General features: G+C 51.0%; 1 protein-coding gene across 15 annotated transcripts in view; it reads right to left on the reverse strand.

Annotated features, from left to right (window-relative positions):
* Positions 1-18,349, reverse strand: part of MICAL2 (microtubule associated monooxygenase, calponin and LIM domain containing 2) — a 223,961-nt gene that overhangs the window by 65,612 nt on the left and 140,000 nt on the right. For 11 of the 15 annotated variants that reach the window (XM_053899985.1, XM_053899978.1, XM_053899983.1 and 8 more), the window contains one exon: positions 3,535-3,718. In XM_053899985.1, coding sequence (XP_053755960.1) covers positions 3,535-3,718 — 184 coding nt within the window. Of the gene's footprint in view, positions 1-3,534; positions 3,719-15,878; positions 17,268-18,349 lie in introns of those variants that run through there. The other 4 variants (XM_019456350.2, XM_053899988.1, XM_053899987.1 and 1 more) reach the window with 3 other exon arrangements.

The following is an 18,349-nucleotide window of genomic DNA, read 5'->3' on the forward strand; positions in this document are numbered from 1 at the left end:
TCGGAAGGAACCAACAAGCCTGCCAACGCGTTGATCTTGGACCTCCAGCGTCCAGAACTACGAGAGAGTACATCTCTGTTGTTTAAGCTGCCCTGGCTCTGGTACTTTCTGGGGCCCTAGCCAACAAATATAAGCACGGACCCAAGCAGGACGAAGCCCAGCAAATATATGCCGATGTGCTTGCACGAAGGTGGGTCCTCCTACGTTCAGGATCCTTGAGCAGGATTCCTTGGCTCTCCGGGGTAAGATGAGCTTATCATTTAGGACCTGGGCCTAAACCTTCAGGCATTTCAATGCCGCTTGTGTCCTGTGGGAATTGATGGGGGAAAGAGAGGACTAGTGGGTTGGAGGGAGAGTATTTTTCTGGGTCTTGGATGACTGGCAGGAATTCAAGTGGCAGAAAAGTAGAAGCAGTGTATCCTTAGGCAGCAGGGATAGCAAAAACACAGTCCCTCCCCCCCACCCCCGCCCGGGGCTTGGGGGAGGCGCAAACCTGTAGGGCTGTGAATTTAATGACCACTTGTATTTATTCTCTATGTATATAAGTCCAGCCTGTGTGTGTCCATTGGGGCACTGCCCCTTCTCCATCTGTGTACCCTGGTGGACTCTCCATCCATCCTGGTGCCCAAGCATGCCGGTCATGGCAGCTCAGTGCTCTTCACTGATTAGTCCCACAGGTGCAATGCAAAGTGAACCGTACCCATTGGAGGTCTACCTTGAGATCTTGGTACATGGGCACGGACTGATGGATGTGGGCTGAGGCCCTCAGCAGCTGAGAGTTCCACATGTGGATACAGCCTCTCTGGGGATGGTTGTAAATCCGCTGTAAGAGGGGCAGCAGTGGAGAGTGGTTGTTTGAGTTTCTGGTTCCAACCTTGCCTGGAGAGAGAACTACCTTTGGACTTCCCAGTGAAAGGAAACGAAGTATTTGCTTTGTTAATTAGGCTGGGTTGAGTTGGGTTTCTGCCTCTTACGATGGACATGGTCCAGTCTAATTGAGGCCCAGAAGGCTGTGAGAACTGGGGCAGGACCTTCCTTCTCACCTCAGTGATCACCAAGGGCACTCCAAGGCAGTGGCTCTCATGCAGACATGTGTCACAATCACCTGTGGGACTTACTAAAATGTATCTTCCTAGGCCGCCTTTCAAGAGTCAGAAGACACCAGACCTCATGAATAGTTATCTACACTGCAGTATCCATTTTCTCTCCTCACATCCCTCCCACATCTACTCCAATCAGGTTTCTGATCCTCTTGTTGGAAAATCCAGAGGCCAATTCTCCATTCTCATCCGAAACAGTGAGCCACCCCCTCCTTCTCGAAACTTCTCCTTTCTCCTCTCAGCTTCCACAACGCAGCCTCCGTTAGTTTCTCTCCTTCCTGTGGGTTTTGCCAGCCCCTTCTCTGCTTGCCCAGTGATTGTTCAAATGTCCTGGGGCTCTCCTCCAGGCTCAGCTCTTCTTTATCTGTGAGAAGATATTCTTACTCCACAGGTAACTCGTCGGCATCCTTGGTTTCATAGGCTCCATATGCCACTGGCCCCGAAATCATGGTCTTCAGCCCTGCCTCCCAGACACTTCTCTGTTCTCCTGCTTGCTTGACATCTGCATGAAGACTTCTGATAGACATCTCAACCCCCCCACTCCCCGACCAGGTCCAAAACAGAACTCTTTTCTCCACAAAGCTGCATCTTCCCTGATATCTTCTCCTCCTCAAGGCTACTCTAGAAACAATGGCACCTTTCATCCAGTTCCTCAGATCAAAGTCTGGGAGCCACCCTTCAACTCTCTCTCACCTTCACATTCAGTCCATCAGCATATCTTCTCCTCTGCTCCTGACTGTGGCCCAAGTTTCTCATCTCTTACTGGAGCCACAGGCTCCCACCTGGCCTCCCTACATCTGCTCCTACCTATCTCTGCTCCATGCATTTTCCATACCAAGGCCTGCTGATCTTTGGATATTGGAAATAAGATGTCTCTTTCTGACTTAAGAGTTACCTAATGGCTTTCAATTAGACCTAGAATAAAATTTGAACTCCGTGCCCTGTCTTACTAAACCTTACTCCTGCCTTACTTTCGGGTATCGTACTCTCCTTCCCCTCATTGTATGCCAGCCACATCAGAAGACACTGGGCCACACTCACCCAGAGGCCTAAGTACTAGCATCCCACTGCTTGGATGCCACTTCTCTCAGTCTTCACATGGTGGTCCCTTCTTGTCAACAATTCTCAGCTTGAATGTCACCTCCTCATGGAGGCTGTGGTAGATTGTTGGCAAAAAACAGTTGCAATCATCCCCCTCCTGGATCCACACCCTTTTTCAATGGACCTTTGTAGCTCCTCCCATAATGGTGGAGCCAATTTCCCTACCCCTTGAATCCTGGCTGGCCTTGTGACTTGTTGTGGCCATTCTAATGTGATAGGGGTAGCCAAGACCTCAAGAGACTTTGCACATTCTGCTTTCTCATGGGACAATGTGAATAAGCTTGGGCTGCCTGTTGGAGGAGGAAAGACCCATGGCCAACAGCTCCCTGGAACCCCAGCTGACAGTTAGCCATGCTCCAGAAGCAAGTGGGACCCTGCTGGCCCAAATTCACAAGGGAGCTCACTGAGACCAGAAGAACTGCAGGGCTGAGCCTGCTAGCCCACAAAATCCTAAGTGTAATAAATAGTGGTTGTTTGACACCCCAACCTTTGGAGTGTTTCGTTACTCAGCATGATTGTGAGAATAGATAACTGATACAAGAGACCTTTTCTGGCCACCTATTCTAAAGTAGCTGACAAGTCACTTTCTATCATACATTCTTATTTTATCCTTCTAGCAGGAACATATGAGATATTTTTCCTGTTAACTATTTGCTTGTTTGCTGGCTGTCTACCCAGTTTGAAAGAAAGCCCTGTGAGAGCAAGGCCTTTGTCTTATGTTGGTGACTGCTATGCCCTCAGAGTCTAGAACATAACGAACAATCAGTACATATTGCTGGTTGACCTCCTGAGTGAATTCAGCATCCCGGGGAGGCCTGGAGTCTGCACTCCTAACGACCACTCTGTGTGGTTCTGGTATTGGTGGGAAGGATGGCATTCTGAGAAATACTCCTCTAGGGCAGCAGAGATTCACTTCTCATGCCTCTTCCAGTCCCCAGCCTAGCCTCCCCATCACCATGCATTGCCATCTTACATTTTACTGTGACAGTGACACCCATTCGGCACCCCGTGATGCAGCCATCATGACAATTGCCTTTTGGAGAGAAGACAGTGGGGCCAGAGCCTGTCCCTTCTTTGAGAAAATAGCAACTGCTAACACTTAACAGTGTTTATGATGTGCCAGGCATTGTTCCATACACTTTCCATATATTAATTGTTAGATTCTTACAACTGTCCATGAGACAGGTGTTACGATTGTCCCCATTTTAGGGATGAGCACATAGAGGTATAGAGAGGCCACACTGCCAGTGAATGGAGAGAAGGCCAGCCTCTAAATGCTGTCCTCCTTGTCTAGTCCCTCTTCTGTCCCCAGCCTGCAGCAGCCTGAGCATACCTGCTGTCATCACTGTTGACCAGCACACACACAGCCATCATGTCTTGTCCAACTACGTCCTCCCCAGGGCTGATCCTCACTGAGGTCCACTCAGAAGGCAGGAGAGAGATGGCTCCACCTTCCACATCACTGGGCTCTGGCTCCAGAACACTCTTGGGCTTCTTGGGGGAGGTTGGCTCATCTGCTGGGAGGAGAAGAGGGTCTAGAGAGATGGTGTGAATAAACAGGCCCTGCAGGGTACCTGCTCCCCCGTCCAGAAGCTTGGGAAGCCTGCTGGGGACAGGGGGTAGGCAGGGCAGCAGGACTTACATCTACTTGGACACTCCAAGACTGACTTTCTCGTCCTCTGTACCATCGTGTGATTCCCACCACTTAGCCCAGCAGGTGCCCCGGCATTTAGAGCACACCTTTGTGTATAGAGCATGAATGCACATATCTATCTCACTTAATCCCACAGGAGGGTCCTGAAATGTTTGAAGGGCCCACCTCAGGCCCACAAGCCTCTGCACTGCTATTGTCAAAATCACAATGTCCAACATGCTGTTGATCCCAGTGGCAACTTCTTAATTCTTGTCTTGACATATTGGCAGCATTTGACCCAGCAAATCATTCCCTCCTTCTAGAAGCAGCTCTCCTTTCAGCTTCCAGGATAGCACAGCCTCATTCCCTTCCCCTCACTGGCTGTCTCCTTCTCTCCTTATTTCTGTGCTAGTTCCACCTTTTCCCCCTGACCTGGGGGATACTGGAAGGCTCCAGGGCTGTTTTTGAATCTCTTCTTTTACCTAGACTCATGCCAGTGATAATCTCATCTGGTCTCCTGGGTTCAAATAACCCCAGATAACAATGACTCACACCTCCATTTATATTTCCAGCCTAGTCATTTCTCCTGAATCTAGACTTATATATCCCACTGCTTACTTGGCACCTCCATGTAGATGTCTAGCAGACACATCAAGCTCATGTCCAAGTGGAGCTCTTCATCCCCACTGCTCCCCAGTCCTGCTTTCCCCCACAGCCCTCCCCATCTCGGTAGATGGCAACCTTGGCCTTCCAGCTGCTCAAGTCAAATGTTTTCGTGGCATCCTTGATGTCTCTTGTTCTTTCATTCTTCACTCAAGCTATCAGTGAATCCGGTTGGCTCTACCTTCAAAATATGTCAGGAATCCAGTCACCCATCACCACCTCCTCTGCTACCACCCTGGCCCTAGCCACCATTATCTCTTACCTGGATTATAGAAACAGCCTCTGCAGGTCTCCCCACTTTCCCTCTCACCATGCACCCCCCTTCAGTTTTCTTAATACAGCCACCCAACTCACTGTTAAATATAAGATCATGTTCCCCTGTTCAATACCCTCCAGTGGACCCTGTGACCTCACCTCCCACTACTGCCCCACTGTCTCTGCTCTGACCATGTCCCCCCATCTTGGCCCCTTGCACCGATCTTGCCTCTTCCCAGGAGATGCTGTCCCTGGACAGCTTCCTGCAAGGCTCGCTCACTCACTGCCTCAAGTCTTTGGTCAGATGGCACCTTCTCCATGAGGCCTACCCTGTCATCCTATTTTAACTGCAAACATGCCCTGAGCGTTCTCCATTCCTCTTTATTTTTATTTGCAACACGTCTCACCTTCTAATGATCTCTACAACTTTCTCATTCATTTTGCTTTATTATCTCTCTCTCATGACTAGAATATAGGCAGTGATCTTTGTCTGTTTGGTTTCTTGCTAGAATTGTACCTGGTAAGGAGTAGATGCTCGATGAATACCTGTTGAATGATCAGTGAACCAATGACCAAAACAGGCAGCCTGAGGCCCAGCTCCATCTTGGCCATGAACTAGCTGGGCAACCCCTTCTCTGGTCTCAGTGGGGCAGATGTGCTCTCTCCCTTCTAAGGCTGACACCGCACTTGCACTTGGCTTCCTCCCCGCCCACCCCCTCCAGCGGTCATTACCTTCTGTTCCCTGTGTCCCAGACTTCTGTCTCAATTGGACCTTTTCCATCAGTATTTGCATGTGCTGGAGCCTCTCCCATTTTAAGAAAACTATTTTTAACCCAATTCCCATGCCCGCCCCCCCCCCCCTTGCCAACTCTTCTTCCTGTTCTCCCTTTCCAGCCAATCTTGGGAGAATTGGCTACACTCACTTCTCCACTTGTTCACCTACTATCACCCAGCTTCTCAATCCCTGTAATCCTGCCCATGCCTCTGCCACTTCCCAAACTGCTTCAAAGTCCCCCATGCCCTCCTTAGTGCTAAGTCCAATTCACAAGGCTTTGGGGTCCTCCTGCAGCCGCTGCCGCCCTCACCCCTCCCTGCTCTGGGGACACGTTCTCTCACTGCCTCCCAGGCTGCATCCAACCCTTAAGTGCTGGGTTCTTCATGCCTCCACCTGGGAGAGGTTAGCCACTCCATAACTGTGTTTACCATCTGTGAGGATAACTCAACACATTTTTTATTTTTATGTTTTGAAATACTATATAGGCCAAACAAAAACACGTGTGAAAACACGTGCGCAGGCAGATGCGGTCAATGGGTTGTCAGTTGGCCACTCCTGGCATATGGGCACGCTTGCCTGTGCACACACATGGGCACACCTCTGCACAGGTGTGGCCGTGGATGGGAGGCACAGGGGGAGTAGGGGTGAAATTGGATGCTTGGCTGTATCGTAGTAGCAGCAGTAATAATAGAGGCAGCTTACTTTCACTGAGACTTTTATGGAGAACTATTTAAGTGTTTAACATGTATCAAGTCTATTAAACTTCACAGAGCCCTCTAAGACAAGTATTATTATCCCCATGTTGCTGCTGAAAAAAAAAGCAGGTGCACAGAGAGGTTAACACACCACCACATGGTCATGTATTTCATCAGAGGACAGGGACTAGTCTGCATAGCTGTGAGCAGAACAGAACCATGGACGCCAATGTGTGTGACCTTTATTCTGGGAGTTTGGGCTGGAGTATGTTCCCAGTTTTCTTCCCCTTCCCCGCAACAGAGCCATGCTTTGTCCTGTGATTTTGCAGCCCTTCCTACTAGGGCAGGTAGGTATGCTTCCCTGCCCAACTGACATGAGGCTTGGCTGGGACACTTGCTTTGGCCAGTGCAAATGAGCAGATGTGACGTGAGCAGTGGCTTCAAATGGCCTTGCTGTTTGGCTAGCCCACTCACATTCTTGCTAGTTTGCCATGAGAAGAGTTTGTCCCAGATGGCCACTGTCCCTTCGGCTTAGGTCCCTGGCTGTGGGCACATGGAACGAGCCTGGAGCCTGGCCTGGCCAATCCCATGGGAGCTCAGGCCACCCTTAAACCTGCAGCCTGAAGCAGAGCCACTCAGCCAACCCACAGACCTGTGAGCAGGAAAAATGGATGCTACAAGCCCTTAAGATTTGGAAGTCTTGTTACACAGAATGACTGTAGCAGAGACCTGACTGTCTACCTGGTTTCTATCTGAGTATAGGTGCGTGTGCCAGAGCCAGAACCACAACCACAAATATTGTGGTTGGCTATACATAGTCAACAGGTGCTACTTGGCCACCTCTGATCCAGGCCTGTGCTCGGGGTTTGGAAACCAATCAGCCATGCTCTCTCTGCCTTCAAGGTTCTTTTCCTGTCCCACAGGGGAGATAAGGCATATTCATACATAGTTGCATTACCAGGTAGATGGTCTGAGAGCAAGGCGGGACAAGGTGGAAGGGGAGGGAGATCGGACTTCCGTACAATAAACACTGGGTTTAAGGCACCATTTTGCTGGGTTAAGGACAAGTCGGTTCTGATCAGAGAAGAGAGAGGTGGTGCTCCATGGGATGGACGTCTGTGAACAAAAGCCATGTGGGAAAGCATTGCCATCTGCGTGGGAACAGAAAATAACCCTGTTTGGCTGGAGGGCAGGAGAGTATATAAAAGAAGCCAGTGGGAATGACTGCATGGACACTGAACCAGAAAGGGCCCTGAATGGCAAAGTGAAGAGTAGATGTCACTCCAAGAGCAACCACTGAAGGGTCGGAAGCTGAGGACTGGTATCACCAGACTGGCCTCAGAAAAAGATCGCTCTAATTACTGAGTGGAAGGCGGACTGGAGGACCCAACAGGAGGGGAGAGGGAGACTAGGAAAGGGGCTATGATAACCTGGGGGAGAATGAAAGGCTGAGCATGCACAGCCAGAAAAGAGGGGAGTGAGGTTGCTGAGAGCAGCCTGGGGGGGATCAGGTATCTGCAGGCAGTGGAGGCAAGCTGTGCCAGGCTGTGGTAGCATCACCTTGGGGACCAGCCCAGACCTACAAGGAACGCTCTGGGGGTCTGCTTTTCTCCTTCCTCCTTCTAGAGAGTTTTGGCCTGGCCAGCAGGGCTGAGGGATGGAATGGCATAAGGCCTTAGGCTAGCTCCCTGAGCTTCTAGAGGGCTGGGGACATGGCTGACTGATGAGCCCTCAGGACAGCAGGGCTAGCATCTCTCACCACGGAGTCCAGATAACAGTGGAGGGGCTGGGAGCACTGGGAGGTGAGGATTTTGAAAAAAGGAAGCTGGAGCTTCCTCTTATTACCACCTTATCCAGGTAAAAAGCCCCAAAGGTGGACATACTCTTCCCCTCCTTCTGCCCTCCAAGGCCTGGGCCAAAGGCTCCAGCTGGGTCTCTGGGGTTCAGTGCTATGCCCAGGAGGAAACTGCTTCACTCAAGCTTCTACTTCTAGACCCCTCTCTCATTCCCTGACAACACCCATCTGCATGCACATACCAGTAGTCCTAGCTCGAGCCGTCCTGGTACCAGCAATGGAAGTCATCAGCAATGGAAGGCAACAACGAAAGTAACACCAACTTATTATTGAGTGCCATTATCAACATCCATCATCTCTAACATCCTGACGACCTGCAAGGATGGTGCTGTCACCTTCACTGCATGAGTGCAAGAACGTGGCACCCAGAAAAGAACTCAGCCAGGGCCCCCCAGTGAGTCAGCTGGATCAGTCACCATGGGGACACGCAACGGCTGTGTCAGTGGCCAGCCCCAGGTGAGGGTCCAGCTGTGCTCACCTGCTGCCTCCCCCAGGCCTGTCTGCAACTTGTCGTACGTTTTGCCTGAAGTTATGTATTTCCATAGGGAGAATCCCAGACTCCGGTGGGGCTGGGGGCTGCCAAGGAAGGAGGTGCAGAGGGTGGGGGTGAGAATGATCCAGCAGCTCCCAGAGCAACTGAGCCTGGCCTCTTGGAGGAAAGCAGCTCTGCTCACAGCCGAGCACTTCAGTCTCCTCCCAGCGCTCTAGCCAGACACCTGCTGCCTGGTGATAGAGGACACTCCAGCAGCGGAGCCAAGCTGTGTCTGTCCTCACACACCACCCCCGGCAGCCAAGTCCCAAGGCCTTTATCTGGCCAGACCCCAGCTACAGTGTCAGGGTGAGGACCCTTGGTTCTGCTGCTGAAATTGTTCCTGTTTTCTCCCCAAGACTAGAGACCCTTCCACGCTCCCCCCAGAACCCAGGGAGACAGCAAAGCAACACGTTCTCCTGTGTAATGTTATTAAGCCCATTTTACAGATTAGGAAACTGAGGCTCACAGGCGTTATCTTCTTTGTCCAAAGTCACACAGCTCCTAACTGCCAGAGCTACTTCTGGCTCGGGGCTTGGCAAGACTCCCTCTGCTGTCTTGCGCGCTGTTCTCTCTGAAGAACCAAGTTTAAAAAGAGCAACGAAACTAAGTTTATCAGGATCCAGTCAGGAAAATAGAACTCAAGCCAGAAAGTTCAACAGAGGAAAGTTACTACAGGAAACTATTGACGATGGTGTCGGATGAGCCGGAAAGCCAAGTGCAGATCGGGAGACAACCCAGAGACAAGCAATAGCAGGAAGCCACCTGCTGACGGGGCGGTGGGAGGAGACGGTGAGTCCAAAGGCCAGGGCTGCCAGGCAGGAGTAAGTACCACAGGGAAGACACAGTCACTGCCCGGGATGCAGAGAATTGGAGAAATACCCTGGCCTCTCCCTTCATCCCGCCCTCCACCTTCCCACTAGTGCACCCAATGGTCAGGCCTAACAGGAAGCCAGTTGCCAGGGAGCCTGGGAAATGTAGTTTGCAGGGATTACACCTGTTCACTACAGAGCAGAGCAGGGGAAGGGCGGGGAGGATGTCTCAGAGCGAACAGGCAAATGTCCAGGACACTAAGCATAGAGCGGTCTCCCCACCATCTCGTAAGGTGGACAGCGACGACTGAGGGGACACTGACAAGCCCCCAGCAGGATGGGGGAGGGGCTTGGGAAGGGGCTTGTGTCAGGCATTCCCTCCACTCACTGCCAGGGGATGGCACAGTTGTCTATGCCAGTACCAGGGTCCCTCACAGTGCATGTACCCTTAAAGGATAAAGGCACAGGTGCCTAAAGACGGTACAGCTGCCATCCAGGCTTCTGAGAGTGACACCTCAGGGTAGACTCCCAGGAATGCCAGTTCCCAAGGGTCTTCAAGGAATGGCAAAACTGATGGTGAGCCCTGGGCCTCTGGCGTTTCTGTCCCGCCCTCCTGTACTCTGGCCAGGCATCCCCAGGCCAAGTGTCTAAGCCTGTTTGTGCGCAGACGTGTGTACTCACAGGCCCATGCTCTGCTGCCCTCAACCAGGGTGGGGAGCACTACTCAAAGGGCCCCGCCTGGCCTTGGGAGCAGCCTCTGTGCAGAGGCCAGCCCGAGTAAACTAAAAGCCAGCTAGGGGGAGGGCTCAGGACTCCCCAGCTGTGGGTTCCATCCTCACAGCTCACCAGAGCCGGCCTGCTCCTGCGGTGGGGCCCTCTGCCTGCACACGAGGTCAGACAGCAGGGGAGTGCCGTCTACGGACAGACCCGGAACCTGGTGTGAGCAGCGGGGTCTCCTCCATCAGGACCAGGAGGGGAGGGGGCCCGTGGTAACTTCCCAGCAGATCAGCGGGCCCCCACACAGCCGGCTTTTTCTCCTTTTCTTTTGCTAATAGCAGCAGATTTAGGGCCTTAGTCCTCAGACCTCCATTCTCTTCTTCTTCCTCCTCACGCCACGATGGGTGCCGTGTCAGGCCAGCTCTGCGCCTCCAACTTTGGGCACAGCCAGTACCCTATATGCAAGTTTCTCTGAATGACGTTGGGGGTGGAGAACTCTAAGTTTCTGGGTAGGAATCCTAACAGCAGCCCAGGGAAGCAGGAAGGGAAACAGCCTTGGGGCCCACAGGCCTTCCGTCCTGCACACGCCCCTTGACCGGGTGGCAGGCCGTCCCAGTGTGCCACAGCTCACCTCAGGGCAGATGGGAATGGCAGGCATGGCTGCCAGGCCCGGATGAAGTCCTCACAGCCCCAGGGACGTGCCAGGCCTGGCTGGGCCTCATGCGGGTGGGAATTGGAGGAGAGAGAACTGATCTTCTGGCACTGCTAGGTCCCCCAAGATTGAGAAGTTGGCTACTTTGTCTGGGTGAGGTGTGTGTGAGGGGGGGTTACCCCTCTTCCTTGGTCCCCCTGCTGCCTGCCCTCTTGTGGTCTCAATGAGAGACACTTGCAGGATGACTCGACTCAGGAGGTCAAAGGCACGTTGAGCAAACCACATGCCAGGCGCAGAGGCAGAGCCTTCCCCACCCCACCTCTTGTCTCAGACCTGCCACCTGGATTCCTGTATCAGAATGCCAGGAGAGGGAGACGATGTGTGTGGCTCCGTGGCCTGGGCCTTGACACCCAAGGGGATCTCGCTGGAGCCGCTTTCTGCTGCCAAACTCACACTGGCTCCCACCGGTCACCCAGTTCTGCGAGAGATGCTGTGTGAAGATCACCCCCCCTCCCCCGAAAGGCAAGAATGCAAGTCGAACCTCCCCTCTCCCAATCAAAAGGCTCTGTGGACACAGCAGGACACACAATGTCACATGTCATTCTGAGCCATGAATCGATGCCAGCAAGACCTTCTCAAGCCCAAGACAGCAGCAGACTCTGCGGTCTGAGGTCCAGCCCAGAAGGTAGGGCTTTTATCTGTTCTGCAAAAACTTATCAAGGGTCGAGTATGCGTCAAGCACTGTTCTACCAGTGGGAATTATAGGAGTGCCCGAAAGAGACAGAGATCTCTGCCCTCCAGGAGCTTATGTTCTGGCAAGGAGGGATATATAAGCAATAACCAGAATCAGTAAGTGAATTACATGATATGGTCAGGGGTGATCATTTCTATGAACACCTGACTAGTAAGTGGGGTAGGGGGGATCAGGACAGCTGGGGGTATGGATTGCAGTATTAACGGGAGACCTCCCTGGGAGGGAGACAAGGGAACAAAGAGCTAAATGAAGGGTGGGGTCAGCTGTACAGATACTAAAGAAGGGTGTTCTGGGCAGAGGGAACAGCCAGTGCAAATGCTCTAAGACAGAACGTGCCTGGTGTTCAAGGAGGCCAGTGTGGCTGAGACACAGTATATGAGAGAGAGCAGGAGTAGAGTAGGTCAGAAAACAGGGGCCAGACCATCCAGAGCCATCTGAGTCCATTACATGTACTGGTTTTTGCTCTGAGTGAGCTGGGAAGCCGCTGGAAAGTTCTGAGCAGAGGACAGATCTAAGCTCTGGAAGGCTTACTCTAGGATTGTGTTGAAAATAGGTTGAGCAGAGCGAGGTAGAACCCAGGAGGCCGTGTTGGAGGCCACTGCAGTAACTCCAGAAGAGAGAACAGTGGCTGAGGCTGGGGAGGTAGCATGGGGATGTCGACAAGGGAACAGATTCTGGCTGGATGTGAGGCCAAGTGAAAGAGCCATCAAGAATGATTCCAAGCCTTTGAGCTAAGCAAGGGGAAAGATGGAATTGCTGTGCCCAGAGACTGAAGGCCAAGGGTCAAGTCTGTTCAGGGGAATATTATGAGCAGGAGGTGGATATTTAGGTTGGAGACTCTTGGTAGAATCTAAGTAGAGATGTCAAGTAGGCAGCCAGAGGCAGGGCTAGAGCCCAGCTCCCTTTTTGCGGAGACTCAGGAATTCACTAAGCCAAACCACAGTCTTGCTGCCAGGTGGCAGGGGAAAGAAGGGGGCTCCAGAGCAGAGGCTGGGTTGTCTGAGGGAGGTGACCAGTTGCCTTCAAGAAGGCTGGGAGATCAGAACACTGGAGAAAAATAGAGGGTGCTGCCCAGTGTGAATGGAGACCTCTGTTGAATCTCCAACCTAAAGATGCCCCGTCCGGCACACTCTGAGCTCCAGCTGATACAGAAGGCTCAAGAAAGTCTCTTGACTTCGTTGGGAAGTCTCGGGCCTTCCCTGCTGCACAAAACCAGGAAGGTGCTTATCTAGAGCTCAGCCAGAGAGTTCTTGCTGCCTGAGAGCCCTGTTGGGCATGTTCACCGATTCTACCGCCACAAAACCCTAAGCCAGGGGCATCAGTTCACAGGAGGGGCTTGCCCAATACCACTAGTCCATACAAAGCGCTGGAGTCAAGGCTGGGTCTTTGACCAGCTCCAGGACCTCCCCAAGGGCCAAGGCTCCCCTGAGAGCAGCATCTAATTCCTGGCCGGGGCCTGGTGACTCTCTGTTCCTTCACAGTTGAAGATGTTGCTCTAGCTCACCTGCCTAGCATCAGAGAGCTCCTTTAATGTCAAGGTTACCTTCAAGGTGGCCACAAGGAGGTGAAGAGCTAATGAGGGACTGCCCATGAGCTGCTTGGCCCCAAGCCCAGCAGGGAGGAAACGCTCAATCAATAACAGCTGGCCCTGGAGCAGTAAAAGCAGCAGTCACTTCTACTTATTTAAGGGATTAAAGAAAAAGCTGTAAAAGTGAATGAGTTCACAGAAATAAAGGAGAACAGCCCACCCACTCTGCCTGACCCACTTGCTCTACTTAATATTCAGGTTACGGGGAGATTGGTTTCTTTGGCTGGATCATTTCTTTAGGATAAATTCCCTGGGGTAGGATTACTGCGCCAAAAGGTCAGAGTTCTTTTATGGATCTTAATAATTGTTGCCATATTGCTTTCTAGAAAAGATGGTCCTCGTTTACATTTTACCCAAGACTATTTTTTTTGCTTACAATCTACACCACTTTCTTCTTTAGTAATTCAGTGGGAACGAGATAATTTACATTCCTTTGAATGTAATTTTTATAAATGCTTGCTCTTTCTTTTTTAGCATTTACCTTTTAAGTTTCCTGGAGTGAGAATTGTCTATTCATGGCCTTTGCACATTTATCATCGGTCTTTTACCAACAAATATTAACTGATCACCTACACTGTGCAAGGTACTTGGGAACACCTCCTTTGCATGAACTTTTTAAATGCCACAGCAATGAACTCCTTCATTATAGCACCTAATTCACATTTTCCCTCAGTCTGACTGACTATTAAATATTTCCATTTTTACTGTTAAGTTTTTAAAATGTTTATGGTCAAATTTGTGTCGTGTTTCTCAAGGTTCTAAAGCTTAGAAAGTCACCATTAAAAAATTAAAAAGAAAAAAAAAACTAAAATTTAAGGGGTACCTGGGTGGCTCAGTCAGTTGGGCGTCTGACTTTGGCTCAGGTCATGATCTCGCGGTTTTGAGTTCGAGCCCCATGTCAGGATCTGTGCTGACAGCTCAGAGCCTGGAGCCTGCTTCGGGTTCTGTGTCTCCCTCTCTCTGTTCCTCCCCCGCTCACAATCTGTCTCTCTCTCTCTCATAGATTAATATTAAAAATTAAAAAAAAAACAAAATAAAGCTTAGAAAGTTATCACTCCACGATCTAATCAATTCTTGATTCTAACATTTAATTCTATTATTTTACCTTTTTAAAATTTTAAGTCTTTAATCCAGTGTTTCTGGATTAAGAATATTCTACCCAACATGTATGTAGAATGTATCATGCAAAACAAAAAACCTATCCCGGACAAACAAAAACTCATTTCAAATAGGTATGGGAAAGCCCACTTCAACAAAGTTAATTAAGCTTCTTTACTGGAGGACCCCTCAGACACTTTACCATGTTAGTAAGTCTCATGGATCTCCAAGGTTTGGGAGGACCAGCATGACTGCTATAAACCATTTCTCAAACTGTGTGACTATGGAGCTCCTGATTCACAAAGCCCCTCTTGGAACTAGTGTTCCCTTGACACACTTTGGGAAATGTTGCTTTAACCCCACTTTAAGTTAAAAAAAAAAAAAGTCAAAACTGTAAAGTTCCATGAGAATGAGGACTTTTGTCTACCTCACCCCTTGTGATATTTCCAGCACACCGTAGATACTCAGTAAATGTTGGTTAAGTAAACAAGTGAGTGTATGTACAAATAAAACAAATCAAATCTAGTGCATGAGACCGAGATACATATAATCCATGATATAGGGAGGGGCAGGGACTTTGTGTGGCTCACTATCGCCTCCCTAGGACCTAGAATATGTCTAGGGTATGGTGCGCGTTCAACAAATACTTGCATGGATGAATACATAAAGGAATGAGTCACTTGCCCACCCTAGCTCCTGACCTGAGTCCCTGACACCCTTTCTTCTATGGAAAAGAAAGAATATCTCACCTGGGTAAGAGTACATAACCCTGGGCAGCGCAGAAGGCAGTTCCAGGAGCCAGCAGCTGAGCTCAGAGGCCCAGAGCCCCAGAAATGCCCCTTCGGCGGAGGCTCATACCAGCGTCAGAAGCCCAGCTACGTCCAGCCTGGTGACGGCTGGCATCCCAACCTCGGGAGGCTGAGGACCAGACTTCCTTGGCGCGGTCCAGACTAGCCAAGTGAGACTCTGAATCCTTCCCGTATGGGGAGGCCAGCCTGGAATTGGGTCAGAGCCTGCCACGGGTTCTGTCCTCGGAATGGATCTGCAGGCAGAGCTTTGCAGCCTAAGACACTGAGGGACCTGAGCCTCTGGGGACAGGGGAGGTCTCTTGGGATCACAAAACGGCTCTCCATCTGGATAAGCATACTTGCCATGTTCGCTGCTGTTCTGAAACCAGTGTCTGCTCCTTCCTCCTTACCTCTCACCTCTCACTCAGCTGGGCCAGCATAAGACTTGCAAGGGTGACCTTTGTCACATAGGAGCCTCACTTAGAGAAAGTTTCCTAAGGAAAGCTCTCCTACTGGTCCATGGTTTGGATGGGGGGACAGGGGCGCGAAGAGCTGTTAAGACAGTCTGTTTCCAACGGCTGATGTGACACCGACCCTCACCCAGCTGTGCCCAGCATCTGCACAGAAAAGTACCATGAGCTTTCAAGAAAGAGACCCCAAAGCCTGGCCCAGGAGCATTGGTGACATTTTCCAAATATTACCCCTGGGTAATATTTCCTTTGAGAGTGCCCAGCGCAGCCCCAGAGAGTCCCGTGTCACCACAGATGCAGGTCCCGCCAGCGGTTTAGGGAAGACGGATCCCCCTAAACCAGCCCCGTGTTTGAGGTTGGAGCAGCTTCCACGGCAAAGAAGAGAGGAAACAATGAGCTTTATAAAGAACCATATTTATTTTTCATTTACAGCATCAAATACCATAAATAAAGCTAAACAATGTTTGCCGTGTGCAAAATACAGGGTTCCGTGTGGCACTGTAAATGACTACCAAAGGTCACAAACATGCGCTGCGATGAGATGGGGGGGTGGGGGTGGGGGTGGCTAGCTAAAGAGAAGGCCGAGAGGGAAGAAGGGCCCCCTCTGGTTGACATTTTATAAAGGGAGGGAGACTCTGCAAGAGAAGACAAGACAAGAGCAATGACTTCGTACTGGCTGGAATCTGCACCGATGCGGTGAGCAGCGCAGCATGCGGGGCTGTGCAGACAGGCCGAGAGGTCAGCGTGGCTCGGGGCCGCATGCAGGACAGACACCACCTGCAGCCTGAGCCCCTGAGGCCTGGCCCACAACAGCTCCACCGTACTTGGCACGGTGTTTCTCTATAAAAGCACTTGGAATGTCCTGCTGCTGCAGGCAATGAGGCGGCAGGGGTGGGGGAGGGGTGGGAAATGTGTTTTGAGCGGAGCCCCGGGGGCGTGGACACGGGCTGCTTCAGGCTTGGGCTGAACGGAGTCATTTCTCAAAGCCACCCCTGGCCTGTGACAATGATTGCTCTAAGTGAAGCTTCTGCATCATCTGGGGCTTTCTGAGCCAAGGACAATAAGAGGAGCCACAGCAAAGCCCTTGTGTCTGAAGCACAGGCTGCAGCAGGGAAGGGATTTGCTAGGAAAATTGTGATTGTGTGTTCGAAACACAGAGCATGGGTCAGGCTTGCGATGAAGCCTGGGAGCGTTTTTTTTTTTTTTTTCTCTCCTTCTTTTTCTTTTCTTTTCTTTTTTTTTTTTTTTACATCCTTCCAGAAAGGGTCACCCATGGTTTTGATCAATAATCTTTATACTATAATCAATTTAAGACACTTGTACGCATGTACTTTTTCAGAGGCTGCTAGATAAAAGAGTTATTTTCAAAGGTGAAGAGCCCTCTCTGCTGTGTGGTGTCACAGTTGGGGTCACTGTCCCAGGGAGGTAAGTGGCTTCGCAATGGGAAAGGCACGCATGCAGGTCGTACAGGGAGCCGGAGGGAGGCGTGGTATGTCCCAGGTGTAGACCGGGCAGCCGGCTCAGAGGTGAAAAGAATGAAGAATGGCTTCCGAGCGGAGCACCACCCCACGCTGTTAACCCACCATGCCACGGAATGAGTCCATTAGTATGCGAGACGTTCACAGTTAGCACAACCAGTAAGTACCACGGCGGGGAGGACGGGGCGCGGAAAGCGGGTTAGGCATTAGTACCACTCTCTGAAAATCGGCAAGAAAACCAGTCACCTCAGAGCAGAAGTGTGTCAGCCAAGAAGTGGGTGTAGCACTGGAAGGCTGAAACGAACTGATGGCCACAGTGTAAGGTTGGAAAGAGAGAGACAGAAAGGAGAATTTAGTCTGGGGGACAAAGGAGAAAGGCTGATAACACGAAAGGCACAGAAATTGAAGATGAGGCAACCATTAATAAAAGGGGGACGTCCCCAAACAAATCGTTGCTTGCTTTGGTCAGGTGAACCTTTCTGGTAGTGACCACCTCTTTCTCTGCAAGAGAGGATCCGTGCCCCTCTGTTCTCCACTCAGGGCTACGCGCATCCTCGGGAACCCCCTCCCCCCATATCTCTTGGCCCCAATTTTACTCCAGTGTCTCATACTCATTCTCGAATATGCTGGGGAGGCCGAGAGGCATGTGCCTCCTGGGATCCACCATGGGTCTCGGTGCTGCCCACCAGGAAGGTTCAAAGCCTCAGAACGTACAAACATCTCAGGTTTCTGACAGGCACACCCTGTATCACCAGAGTAATTCAAACCAGTCTCTTCATGGCCGTAAAGGACACTCTGAGAGATGCTCACTCGGGCTTCGTGGAGCATTCCACAAAGCGTCTCGGCCCACCCTGAGCCGAAGACAATAGCAATGACACGGCTGCGCATGTGTTCACATCACAACCTCAAGAATTTCCTTTCGGAATCAAAGAATGAAGCAAAAGTTCCTCCCACCACGCGGAATAGTAAAACCCCAGCAAAAATTTGGAAAAACACAACACGAGTCATCAGACTGAGAACAGTTCCAACAAGGACAGAGGTGCCAGTGCCTGTGGACTTGGTCACAGCCATAACCCTGTGTTATCCAAGAACTTCAGGGAAGTGTTTGTAGAAATGCCTCTCCCTCTCTTCCTGCCGTATAGAAACCTATCATCGCAAAGCACTCAAGAGCCCTGGCTTCTAACCCACGACAGGTTCCGTACTTACTTCATCGAGAGGAGACCTCTAGTGTAACAAGGGCACAGAGCCAGCTCCAGCCTGGCAAATATACACATCCTGAGCACGCTGGTGGGCCTCTCCCGGCAGCCTCTCCATTGTTCCACTAGACCCAGCAGTGGTCATGTCTAGGCAGAGTGGGGGGGGTGGGGGGGAGCAGAGGCCTCCTCC

This window comes from Panthera pardus, unplaced genomic scaffold (genome assembly GCF_024362965.1).
Source record: "Panthera pardus isolate Hobbes unplaced genomic scaffold, ASM2436296v1 HiC_scaffold_12, whole genome shotgun sequence".
NCBI lineage: Eukaryota > Metazoa > Chordata > Mammalia > Carnivora > Felidae > Panthera > Panthera pardus.